This window comes from Scyliorhinus canicula, unplaced genomic scaffold (assembly GCF_902713615.1).
Source record: "Scyliorhinus canicula unplaced genomic scaffold, sScyCan1.1, whole genome shotgun sequence".
Lineage (NCBI taxonomy): Eukaryota > Metazoa > Chordata > Chondrichthyes > Carcharhiniformes > Scyliorhinidae > Scyliorhinus > Scyliorhinus canicula.
Window position 1 is genome coordinate 12,501 of NW_024055877.1, and position 13,072 is coordinate 25,572.

The 13,072-nt window shown below is 53.3% G+C and overlaps 1 protein-coding gene across 1 annotated transcript in view; it reads right to left on the reverse strand.

The window, feature by feature from the left end:
• LOC119961254 (rap guanine nucleotide exchange factor 4-like) overlaps positions 1-12,836 on the reverse strand; it is a gene marked incomplete at both ends in the record, with an annotated part of 24,319 nt that extends 11,483 nt beyond the window's left edge. The window contains 5 exons of the mRNA XM_038788691.1: positions 6,651-6,832; positions 7,881-8,006; positions 8,514-8,611; positions 11,333-11,479; positions 12,758-12,836. Of these exons, the coding sequence (XP_038644619.1) occupies positions 6,651-6,832; positions 7,881-8,006; positions 8,514-8,611; positions 11,333-11,479; positions 12,758-12,836 (632 nt within the window). The remainder of the gene's footprint in view (positions 1-6,650; positions 6,833-7,880; positions 8,007-8,513; positions 8,612-11,332; positions 11,480-12,757) is intronic.
• Between the last annotated feature and the right edge of the window lie 236 nt (positions 12,837-13,072).

Below are 13,072 nucleotides of genomic sequence, written 5' to 3' on the forward strand. Positions count from 1 at the left end.
TTTTTGTGGACCCCCATAGCCATTCCTAATCCTTATATTTTGTCCGATGACTAAAGTCCATCTACCTTACCGTGAGGGTTGGAAACGGATTAGCGGTATTTTCGTACGTTGCCAAACTTATACTAATATGAAAAGTAATGAAAAAAACTTTTTACTGACTAAATTGAATTAAATTACTCTAAAAATAACCAATTCATATGAAATATACACAGTTTCTAGTGATTACTGTGTTAAATCATTCATTAAACTTGTCAAGGAGAAACGATGGGTGATTTTCACCTCCGTTTGTTCTAGGTAACTTTAAATTTACAACACTGTCAAATGTAAAGTTTTTTTCTTCTACTTGATTGCCATAAACAATTCATAGCTACATGAATATTTCTACTTTTAGTATTTTAATATGGCGTAGATTACTGTAAAAATGTAATTCTCAGTAATAACAATTGTTCTGAAGTAGAATTGCTCTATGGACCACTAAAATATCACTGTGGACCCCCAATTTGGTATTTTTTTTCTGTGGACCCCCAGTAATGTTACATGGACCCCCAGGGTCCATGTGGACCCAGGTTGAGAACCACTGCTCTACACTGTCCCCATCAAACACTCCCAGGACAGGTACAGCACGGGGTTAGATACAGAGTAAAGCTCCCTCTACACTGTCCCCATCAAACACTCCCAGGACAGGTACAGCACGGGGTTAGATACAGAGTGAAGCTCCCTCTACACTGTCCCCATCAAACACTCCCAGGACAGGTACAGCACGGGGTTAGATACAGAGTAAAGCTCCCTCTACACTGTCCCCATCAAACACTCCCAGGACAGGTACAGCACGGGGTTAGATACAGAGTAAAGCTCCCTCTACACTGTCCCCATCAAACATTCCCAGGACAGGTACAGCACAGGGTTAGATACAGAGTAAAGCTCCCTCTACACTGTCCCCATCAAACACTCCCAGGACAGGTACAGCACGGGGTTAGATACAGAGTAAAGCTCCCTCTACACTGTCCCCATCAAACACTCCCAGGACAGGTACAGCACGGGGTTAGATACAGAGTAAAGCTCCCTCTGCACTGTCCCCATCAAACACTCCCAGGACAGGTACAGCACGGGGTTAGATACAGAGTAAAGCTCCCTCTACACTGTCCCCATCAAACACTCCCAGGACAGGTACAGCACGGGGTTAGATACAGAGTAAAGCTCCCTCTACACTGTCCCCATCAAACACTCCCAGCACAGGTACAGCACGGGGTTAGATACAGAGTAAAGCTCCCTCTACACTGTCCCCATCAAACACTCCCAGGACAAGTACAGCAGGGGTTAGATACAGAGTAAAGCTCCCTCTACACTGTCCCCATCAAACATTCCCAGGACGGGTACAGCACGGGGTTAGATACAGAGTAAAGCTCCCTCTACACTGTCCCCATCAAACACTCCCAGGACAGGTACAGCACGGGGTTAGATACAGAGTAAAGCTCGCTCTACACTGTCCCCATCAAACACTCCCAGGACAGGTACAGCACGGGGTTAGATACAGAGTGAAGCTCCCTCTACACTGTCCCCATCAAACACTCCCAGGACAGGTACAGCACGGGGTTAGATACAGAGTAAAGCTCCATCTACACTGTCCCCATCAAACACTCCCAGGACAGGTACAGCACGGGGTTAGATACAGAGTAAAGCTCCCTCTACACTGTCCCCATCAAACACTCCCAGGACAGGTACAGCACGGGGTTAGATACAGAGTAAAGCTCCCTCTACACTGTCCCCATCAAACATTCCCAGGACAGGTACAGCACAGGGTTAGATACAGAGTAAAGCTCCCTCTACACTGTCCCCATCAAACACTCCCAGGACAGGTACAGCACGGGGTTAGATACAGAGTAAAGCTCCCTCTACACTGTCCCCATCAAACACTCCCAGGACAAGTACAGCAGGGGTTAGATACAGAGTAAAGCTCCCTCTACACTGTCCCCATCAAACATTCCCAGGACGGGTACAGCACGGGGTTAGATACAGAGTAAAGCTCCCTCTACACTGTCCCCATCAAACACTCCCAGGACAGGTACAGCACGGGGTTAGATACAGAGTAAAGCTCCCTCTACACTGTCCCCATCAAACACTCCCAGGACAGGTACAGCACGGGGTTAGATACAGAGTAAAGCTCCCTCTGCACTGTCCCCATCAAACACTCCCAGGACAGGTACAGCACGGGGTTAGATACAGAGTAAAGCTCCCTCTACACTGTCCCCATCAAACACTCCCAGGACAGGTACAGCACGGGGTTAGATACAGAGTGAAGCTCCCTCTACACTGTCCCCATCAAACACTCCCAGGACAGGTACAGCACGGGGTTAGATACAGAGTAAAGCTCCCTCTACACTGTCCCCATCAAACACTCCCAGGACAGGTACAGCACGGGGTTAGATACAGAGTAAAGCTCCCTCTACACTGTCCCCATCAAACATTCCCAGGACAGGTACAGCACAGGGTTAGATACAGAGTAAAGCTCCCTCTACACTGTCCCCATCAAACACTCCCAGGACAGGTACAGCACGGGGTTAGATACAGAGTAAAGCTCCCTCTACACTGTCCCCATCAAACACTCCCAGGACAGGTACAGCACGGGGTTAGATACAGAGTAAAGCTCCCTCTGCACTGTCCCCATCAAACACTCCCAGGACAGGTACAGCACGGGGTTAGATACAGAGTAAAGCTCCCTCTACACTGTCCCCATCAAACACTCCCAGGACAGGTACAGCACGGGGTTAGATACAGAGTAAAGCTCCCTCTACACTGTCCCCATCAAACACTCCCAGCACAGGTACAGCACGGGGTTAGATACAGAGTAAAGCTCCCTCTACACTGTCCCCATCAAACACTCCCAGGACAAGTACAGCAGGGGTTAGATACAGAGTAAAGCTCCCTCTACACTGTCCCCATCAAACATTCCCAGGACGGGTACAGCACGGGGTTAGATACAGAGTAAAGCTCCCTCTACACTGTCCCCATCAAACACTCCCAGGACAGGTACAGCACGGGGTTAGATACAGAGTAAAGCTCGCTCTACACTGTCCCCATCAAACACTCCCAGGACAGGTACAGCACGGGGTTAGATACAGAGTGAAGGTCCCTCTACACTGTCCCCATCAAACACTCCCAGGACAGGTACAGCACGGGGTTAGATACAGAGTAAAGCTCCATCTACACTGTCCCCATCAAACACTCCCAGGACAGGTACAGCACGGGGTTAGATACAGAGTAAAGCTCCCTCTACACTGTCCCCATCAAACACTCCCAGGACAGGTACAGCACGGGGTTAGATACAGAGTAAAGCTCCCTCTACACTGTCCCCATCAAACATTCCCAGGACAGGTACAGCACAGGGTTAGATACAGAGTAAAGCTCCCTCTACACTGTCCCCATCAAACACTCCCAGGACAGGTACAGCACGGGTTAGATACAGAGTAAAGCTCCCTCTACACTGTCCCCATCAAACACTCCCAGGACAGGTACAGCACGGGGTTAGATACAGAGTAAAGCTCCCTCTGCACTGTCCCCATCAAACACTCCCAGGACAGGTACAGCACGGGGTTAGATACAGAGTAAAGCTCCCTCTACACTGTCCCCATCAAACACTCCCAGGACAGGTACAGCACGGGGTTAGATACAGAGTAAAGCTCCCTCTACACTGTCCCCATCAAACACTCCCAGCACAGGTACAGCACGGGGTTAGATACAGAGTAAAGCTCCCTCTACACTGTCCCCATCAAACACTCCCAGGACAAGTACAGCACAGGGTTAGATACAGAGGAAAGCTCCCTCTACACTGACCCCATCAAACATTCCCAGGAGGGGTACAGCACGGGGTTAGATACAGAGTAAAGCTCCCTCTACACTGTCCCCATCAAACACTCCCAGGACAGGTACAACAGGGGTTTAGATACAGAGTAAAGCTCCCTCTACACTGTCCCCATCAAACACTCCCAGGACAGGTACAGCACGGGGTTAGATACAGAGTAAAGCTCCCTCTGCACTGTCCCCATCAAACACTCCCAGGACAGGTACAGCACGGGGTTAGATACAGAGTAAAGCTCCCTCTACACTGTCCCCATCAAACACTCCCAGGACAGGTACAGCACGGGGTTAGATACAGAGTAAAGCTCCCTCTACACTGTCCCCATCAAACACTCCCAGCACAGGTACAGCACGGGGTTAGATACAGAGTAAAGCTCCCTCTACACTGTCCCCATCAAACACTCCCAGGACAGGTACAGCAGGGGTTAGATACAGAGTAAAGCTCCCTCTACACTGTCCCCATCAAACATTCCCAGGACGGGTACAGCACGGGGTTAGATACAGAGTAAAGCTCCCTCTACACTGTCCCCATCAAACACTCCCAGGACAGGTACAGCACGGGGTTAGATACAGAGTAAAGCTCCCTCTACACTGTCCCCATCAAACACTCCCAGGACAGGTACAGCACGGGGTTAGATACAGAGTAAAGCTCCCTCTACACTGTCCCCATCAAACACTCCCAGCACAGGTACAGCACGGGGTTAGATACAGAGTAAAGCTCCCTCTACACTGTCCCCATCAAACACTCCCAGGACAAGTACAGCAGGGGTTAGATACAGAGTAAAGCTCCCTCTACACTGTCCCCATCAAACATTCCCAGGACGGGTACAGCACGGGGTTAGATACAGAGTAAAGCTCCCTCTACGCTGTCCCCATCAAACACACCCAGGACAGGTACAGCACGGGGTTAGATACAGACTAAAGCTCTCTCTACACTATCCCCTTCAAACACTCCCAGGACCAGTACAGCACGGAGTTAGATACAGAGTAAAGCTCCCTCTACACTGTCCCCATCAAACACTCCCAGGACAGGTACAGCACGGGGTTAGATACAGAGTTAAGCTCCCTCTACACTGTCCCCATCAAACACTCCCAGGACAGGTACAGCACGGGGTTAGATACAGAGTAAAGCTCCCTCTACACTGTCCCCATCAAACACTCCCAGGACAGGTACAGCACGGGGTTAGATACAGAGTAAAGCTCCCTCTACACTGTCCCCATCAAACACTCCCAGGACAGGTACAGCACGGGGTTAGATACAGAGTAAAGCTCCCTCTACACTGTCCCCATCAAACACTCCCAGGACAGGTACAGCACGGGGTTAGATACAGAGTAAAGCTCCCTCTACACTGTCCCCATCAAACACTCCCAGGACAGGTACAGCACGGGGTTAGATACAGAGTAAAGCTCCCTCTACACTGTCCCCATCAAACACTCCCAGGACAGGTACAGCACGGGGTTAGATACAGAGTAAAGCTCCCTCTACACTGTCCCCATCAAACACTCCCAGGACAGGTACAGCACGGGGATAGATACAGAGTAAAGCTCCCTCTACACTGTCCCCATCAAACACTCCCAGGACAGGTACAGCACGGGGTTAGATACAGAGTAAAGCTCCCTCTACACTGTCCCCATCAAACACTCCCAGGACAGGTACAGCACGGGGTTAGATACAGAGTAAAGCTCCCTCTACACTGTCCCCATCAAACACTCCCAGGACAGGTACAGCACGGGGTTAGATACAGAGTAAAGCTCCCTCTACACTGTCCCCATCAAACACTCCCAGGACAGGTACAGCACGGGGTTGGATACAGAGTAAAGCTCCCTCTACACTGTCCCCATCAAACACTCCCAGGACAGGTACAGCACGGGGATAGATACAGAGTAAAGCTCCCTCTACACTGTCCCCATCAAACACTCCCAGGACAGGTACAGCACGGGGTTAGATACAGAGTAAAGCTCCCTCTACACTGTCCCCATCAAACACTCCCAGGACAGGTACAGCACGGGGTTAGATACAGAGTAAAGCTCCCTCTACACTGTCCCCATCAAACACTCCCAGGACAGGTACAGCACGGGGTTAGATACAGAGTAAAGCTACCTCCACACTGTCCCCATCAAACACTCCCAGGACAGGTACAGCATCGGGTTAGATACAGAGTAAAACTCCCTCTGCACTGTCCCCATCAAACACTCCCAGGACAGGTACAGCACGGGGTTAGATACAGAGTAAAGCTCCCTCTACACTGTCCCCATCAAACACTCCCAGGACAGGTACAGCACAGGGTTAGATACAGAGTAAAGCTCCCTCTACACTTTCCCCATCAAACACTCCCAGGACAGGTACAGCACGGGGTTAGATACAGAGTAAAGCTCCCTCTACACTGTCCCCATCAAACACTCCCAGGACAGGTACAGCACGGGGTTAGATACAGAGTAAAGCTCCCTCTACACTGTCCCCATCAAACACTCCCAGGACAGGTACAGCACGGGGTTAGATACAGAGTAAAGCTACCTCCACACTGTCCCCATCAAACACTCCCAGTACGGGTACAGCATCGGGTTAGATACAGAGTAATGCTCCCTCTGCACTGTCCCCATCAAACACTCCCAGGACAGGTACAGCACGGGGTTAGATACAGAGTAAAGCTCCCTCTACACTGTCCCCATCAAACACTCCCAGGACAGGTACAGCACAGGGTTAGATACAGAGTAAAGCTCCCTCTACACTGTCCCCATCAAACACTCCCAGGACAGGTACAGCACGGGGTTAGATACACAGTACAGATACCCACCAGGCTGCCACCTTGATGAATTTCTTGAGCAGCCGGGCTCGCCTCTCCAGATCGGGGCACAAGCAGATCTCACTCGCCGCCCAGTACTGGACCTCATTGAACCTCCGCAGGTACCTGGCCAGGTTGGCCGTGGTTCCCATGCCCGACAATCGTTCTCCAAAACTATGGCGGACCAGCTCGACCTGCAGAGAAATGGCAGGTTACACTCGGGGTCAGCTTGCCTCCAATCCCCTCTTCCATTCTCATCTTCCCCTCCCACTCCCCTCTTGCCACTGGATAAGGATGCATTCTGATTGCAAAAGGGGAGCATGGTCCCTCAGCACAGACCCTCCCTCAGCACTGACCCTCCCTTAGCACTGACCCTCCCACAGTGCAGCGCTCCCTCAGCACTGACCCTCCCACAGCACTGACCCTCCCACAGTGCGGCGCTCCCTCAGCACTGACCCTCCCACAGTGCGGCGCTCCCTCAGCACTGACCCTCCCACAGTGCGGAGCTCCCTCAGCACTGACCCTCCCACAGTGCGGCGCTCCCTCAGCACTGACCCTCCCACAGCACAGACCCTCCCTCAGCACTGACCCTCCCACAGTGCGGCACTCCCTCAGCACTGACCCTCCCACAGTGCGGCGCTCCCTCAGCACTGACCCTCCCACAGTGCGGCACTCCCTCAGCACTGACCCTCCCACAGTGCGGCGCTCCCTCAGCACTGACCCTCCCACAGTGCGGCGCTCCCTCAGCACTGACCCTCCCACAGTGCGGCGCTCCCTCAGCACTGACCCTCCCACAGTGCGATGCTCCCTCAGCACTGACCCTCCCACAGTGCGGCGCTCCCTCAGCACTGACCCTCCCACAGTGCGGCACCCCCTCAGCACTGACCCTCCCACAGTGCGGCACTCCCAGTGCATTGACCCTCCCTCAGCTCTAACCCTCCCACAGTGCGGCGCTCCCTCAGCACTGACCCTCCCACAGTGCGGAGCTCCCTCAGCACTGACCCTCCCACAGTGTGGGGTGCTCCCTCAGCACTGACCCTCCCACAGTGCGGCGCTCCCTCAGCACTGACCCTCCCACAGTGCGGCGCTCCCTCAGCACTGACCCACAGTGCGGCGCTCCCTCAGCACTGACCCTCCCACAGTGCGGCGCTCCTCAGCACTGACCCTCCCACAGTGCGGCGCTCCCTCAGCACTGACCCTCCGACAGTGCGGCACTCCCTCAGCACTGACCCTCCGATTTACCTGATGGATACAGTTGAATAGTTCCCAATCATAATCTGTTAACTGATTGGCGAGTTGCTTGGAGCTGAAGACCTCGAGGATCTCATAGGTACCTGTGGTGGGCTGTTGTTGCCCGTGCTGAGCTGTCTGAGGAACATGGAAGGTCCATTAGATCGGCAGAACTACCCAAGCTCGACGCAGAGTTGGCGGGAGTTGGGTGCAGAGTTGGGGGGGCGAGAGTGGGGGGGGGGGGCGAGAGAGTGGTGGGGGCGAGAGTGGGGGGTGCGAGAGTGGGGGGTGCGAGAGTGGGGGGTGCGAGAGTGGGGGGGTGCGAGAGTGGGGGGTGCGAGAGTGGGGGGTGCGAGAGTGGGGGGTCCGAGAGTGGGGGGTGCGAGAGTGGGGGGTGCGAGAGTGGGGGGGGCGAGAGTGGGTGGGGCGAGAGTGGGTGGGGCGGCGAGTGTTGGGGGGGGCGACAGTTGGGGCGTGGCGAGAGCTGGGGGGGACTTCGTGTGACAGCGAGCGGGGAGCCGAGTCCCATGTTGGGTGGGAGGGAGGGGGGGGAGTTCGATTCTGGAGGTATCTGTTTGGACGGTTTGGATTGGCAGTGGTCGAGTGAACACGTGTGGACGTTAACCCCCCCATTGGGAGACTTACCAGTGTTTCCATCTCCTTTCTTGTGCAGAAGTACAGACAATCATTGAGTCGCATTGACGTGTACACACATCGATCGCACGGCATCAGTTCCACCAGCTCTACAAGAGAAACATCGAGATAATCCAGTCACATCACAATTCCCCCAGCCCCCCACCTCCTCGACTCCCCTCGCCAATCAGAAATATGTCTACTTCCTCCTTGAGTATATTCAGCAACACGCGTACTCCACTGCTGTCTGTCTCGAACCCTCAAGAGTATTGTCAGTCCGAGAGATCTGGGTGTACAGGTCCAGAGGTCACTGAAAGGGGCGACACAGGTGGAGAAGGTAGTCAAGAAGGCAGACGGCATGCTTGCCTTCATTGACCGGGGCTTTGAGTATAGGAATTGGCAAGTCATGTTGCAGCTGTATAGAACCTTAGTTAGGCCACACTTGGGAGTATAGTGTTCAATTCTGGTCGCCACACTACCAGAAGGATGTGGAGGCTTTAGAGAAGGTGCAGCAGAGATTGACCAGGATGTTGCCTGGTATGGAGGGCATTAGCTATGAAGAGCGGTTGAATAAACTCGGTTTGTTCTCACAGGAACGACGGAGGTTGAGGGGCGACCTGATAGAGGTCTACAAAATTATATGGGGCATAGACAGAGTGGATAGTCAGAGGCTTTTTCCCCAGGGTAGAGGGGTCAATTTCTAGGGGGCATAGGTTTAAGGTGTGAGGGGCAAAGTTTAGAGGAGATGTACGAGGCAAGTTGTTTTTTACACAGAGGGTAGTGGGTGCCTGGAACTCGCTGCCGGAGGAGGCGGTGGAAGCCGGGACGATAGTGACGTTTAAGGGGCATCTTGACAAATACATGAATAGGATGGGAATAGAGGGATACGGGCCCCAGGAAGTGTAGAAGATTTTAGCTGGGATGGGCAGCATGGTCGGCACGGGCTTGGAGGGCCGAAGGGCCTGTTCCTGTGCTGTACTTTTCTTTGTTCTTTGTTCTTTGTTCTTTGGGGTGGGGCACAACCCAAATTGTGGCTGGCTTAGTATCAGAAACCCCAACATTTTAATTTTGGTTTTGTACGCTTCTGAGCAAACAGCAAAAAGGATTATTATTTAAATGATAAAATATTAAAGCATGCTGCTGTGCAGAGAGACCTGGGTGTGCTAATGCATGAGTCACAAAAAGTTGGTCTACAAATGCAGCAGGTGATTAAGAAGGCAAATGGAATTTTGACCTTCATTGATAGAGGGATGGAGTTTAAGACTAGGGAGGTTATGCTGCAATTGTATAAGGTGTTAGTGAGGCCACACCTGGAGTATTGTGTTCAGTTTTGGTCTCCTTACCTGAGAAAGGACGCACTGGCACTGGAGGGTGTGCAGAGGAGATTCACTAGGTTAATCCCAGAGCTGAAGGGGTTGGATTACGAGGAGAGGTTGAGTAGACTGGGACTGTACTCGTTGGAATTTAGAAGGATGAGGGGGGGATCTTATAGAAACATTATGAAGGGAATAGATAGGATAGATGCGGGCAGGTTGTTTCCACTGGCGGGTGAAAGCAGAACTAGGGGGCATAGCCTCAAAATAAGGGGAAGTAGATTTAGGACTGAGTTTAGGAGGAACTTCTTCACCCAAAGGGTTGTGAATCTATTGAATTCCTTGCCCAGCGAACCAGTTGAGGCTCCTTCATTAAATGTTTTTGAGATAAAGATAGATAATTCTTCAAAAAACTAAGGGATATGGTGTTCGGGCCGGAAAGTGGAGCTAATCAGACCTACAAGAGCACCTTTACCTAGGTACCCTCCCCTGCCTCATCCCTGTAACGCACACCGAACCCACACATATTTGGTCACCATGGGGCGAGTTAGTTGTGGACATTGCAGAAGGATGTTACAAGTTACAGAGGGACATAGATAAGCTGCAGAGCTGGGCTGAGAGGTGGCAAATGGAGTTTAATGCAGAAAAGTGTGAGGTGATTCATTTTGGAAGGAGTAACAGGAAGACAGAGCACTGGGCTAATGGTAAGATTCTTGGTAGTGTGGACGAGCAGAGAGATCTCGGTGTCCATGTCCATAGATCCCTGAAAGTTGCCTCCCAGGTTGAGAGGGTTGTTAAGAAGGCGTACGGTGTGTTAGCTTTTATTGGTAGGGGAATTGAGTTTCGGAGCCATGATGTCACGTTGCAATTGTACAAAACTCTGGTGCGGCCGCATTTGGAGTATTGCGTGCAATTCTGGTCGCCGCATTATAGGAAGGATGTGGAAGCATTGGAAAGGGCGCAGAGGAGATTTACCAGGATGTTGCCTGGTATGGAGGGAAGATCATATGAGGAAAGGCTGAAGGACTTGAGGCTGTTTTCGTTCGAGAGAAGAAGGTTAAGAGGTGACTTAATTGAGGCATACAAGATAATCAGAGGATTAGATAGGGTGGACAGTGAGAGCCTTTTTCCTCGGATGGTGATGTCTAGCACGAGGGGACATAGCTTTAAATTGAGGGGAGATAGATATAGGACAGATGTCAGAGGTAGGTTCTTTACTCAGAGAGTAGTAAGGGCGTGGAATGCCCTGCCTGCAACAGTAGTGGGCTCGCCAACACTAAACGCATTCAAATGGTCATTGGATAGACATATGGACGATAAGGGAATAGTGTAGATGGGCTTTAGAGGGGTTTCACAGGTCGGCGCAACATCGAGGGCCGAAGGGCCTGTACTGCGCTGTAGTGTTCTATGTTCGCAAGCCCTGCTCGTTGTCCAGGCTCTGCTGCGTTGGGACATGAAGGCCGTTGGTGAACATCCCAGGTGTGGGCCGGCACTCTCGAGATCTGAATCGGGACTCACCTGCGGAGGAGCTGAGCTGGACCAAGACCTGCTCCCCTGGAATTCCTCCGTCCTCCTCCAGGGCAGCGACCAGCTCACGTACGGAGGACCCCACGGGCATGGAAAGCGGGATTCTGGAGTGATCGGTCCGATGTATCTGGTAAACAACTGGCAGAGAGAAAGAGAGAGGGAGAGGTCAGTACTTTTGGGAAATGATAGGGGTAAGCACCTCCCTGGGACACGGCCACTGTGTTTCCGACACAATTTCACATAAGCGGATATGGGAGACAAGTGGTGAGGGAGAGCCGCGTCGTGGGAGGGTCAGTGCTGAGGGAGCGCTGCATAGTGGGAGGTTTGGGGCTAAGGTAGCGCCGCACTGTGGGAGGGTCATTGCTGAGGGAACGACGCACTGTGGGAGGGTCAGTGCTGAGGGAGCGCCGCACTGTGGGAGGGTCAGTGCTGAGGGAGCAACGCACTGTGGGAGGGTCAGTGCTGAGGGAGCGCTGCACTGTGGGAGGGTCAGTGCTCAGGGAGCAGCGCACTGTGGGAGGGTCTTTGCTGAGGGAGTGCCCCACTGTGGGAGAGTCAGTGCTGAGGGAGCTCCACACTGTCGGAGGGTCAGTGCTGAGGGAGTGCCGCACTGTCGGAGGGTCAGTGCTGAGGGAGCACCGCACTGTGGGAGGGTCAGTGCTGTGGGAGGGTCAGTGCTGAGGGAGCGCCGCACTGTGGGAGGGTCAGTGCTGAGGGAGCGCCGCACTGTGGGAGGGTCAGTGCTGAGGGAGCGCCGCACTGTGGGAGGGTCAGTGCTGAGGGAGCGCCACACTGTGAGAGGGTCAGTGCTGAGGTAGCGCCGCACTGTGGGTCGGTCAGTGCTGAGGGAGGGTCAGTGCTGAGGGAGTGCCGCACTGTGGGAGGGTCAGTGCTGAGGGAGCCCCGCACTGTGGGAGGGTCAGTGCTGAGGGAGCGCCGCACTGTGGGAGGGTCAATGCTGAGGGAGTGCCGCACTGTTGGAGGTTCAGTGCTGAGGGAGCGCCGCACTGCCGGAGGGTCAGTGCTGAGGGAGCGCCGCACTGTGGGAGGGTCAGTGCTGAGGGAGGGCCGCACTGTGGGAGGGTCAGTGCTGAGGGAGCGCCGCACTGTGGGTGGGTCAATGCTGAGGGAGCGCCGCACTGTGGGAGGGTCAGTGCTGAGGGAGGGTCAATGCTGAGGGAGGGTCAGTGCTGAGGGAGCGCCGCATTGTCAGAGGTTCAGTGCTGAGGGAGTGCCGCACTGTCGGAGGGTCAGTGCTGAGGGAGCGCCGCACTGTGGGAGGGTCAGTGCTGAGGGAGTGCCGCACTGTCGGAGGGTCAGTGCTGAGGGAGCGCCGCACTGTCGGAGGTTCAGTGCTGTGCGCAGGGAGAGGTGAATGAGGAGCATCATCGCCAAACAAGCTCGGCTGTAACTAACCTTCACTGCTCAATCTTAGACACATGCTGTCCGCCCCATTGTCATCGAGACTTTCAAACCAGTTCAAAGTATTCCTGAGCTGTGTGCATCGATTGAAAAGTCAATTACTGACCTGATTCGAGAATATCATCCATCCTTTCCCACACAATCAAAACTCCAAACACACCCAGGACAGGTACAGCACGGGGTTAGATACAGAGTAAAGCTTCCTCCACACTGTCCCCATCAAACACTCCCAGGACAGGTACAGCACGGGGTTAGATACAGAGTAAAGCTCCCTCTACACTGTCCCCATCAAACACTCCCAGGACAGGT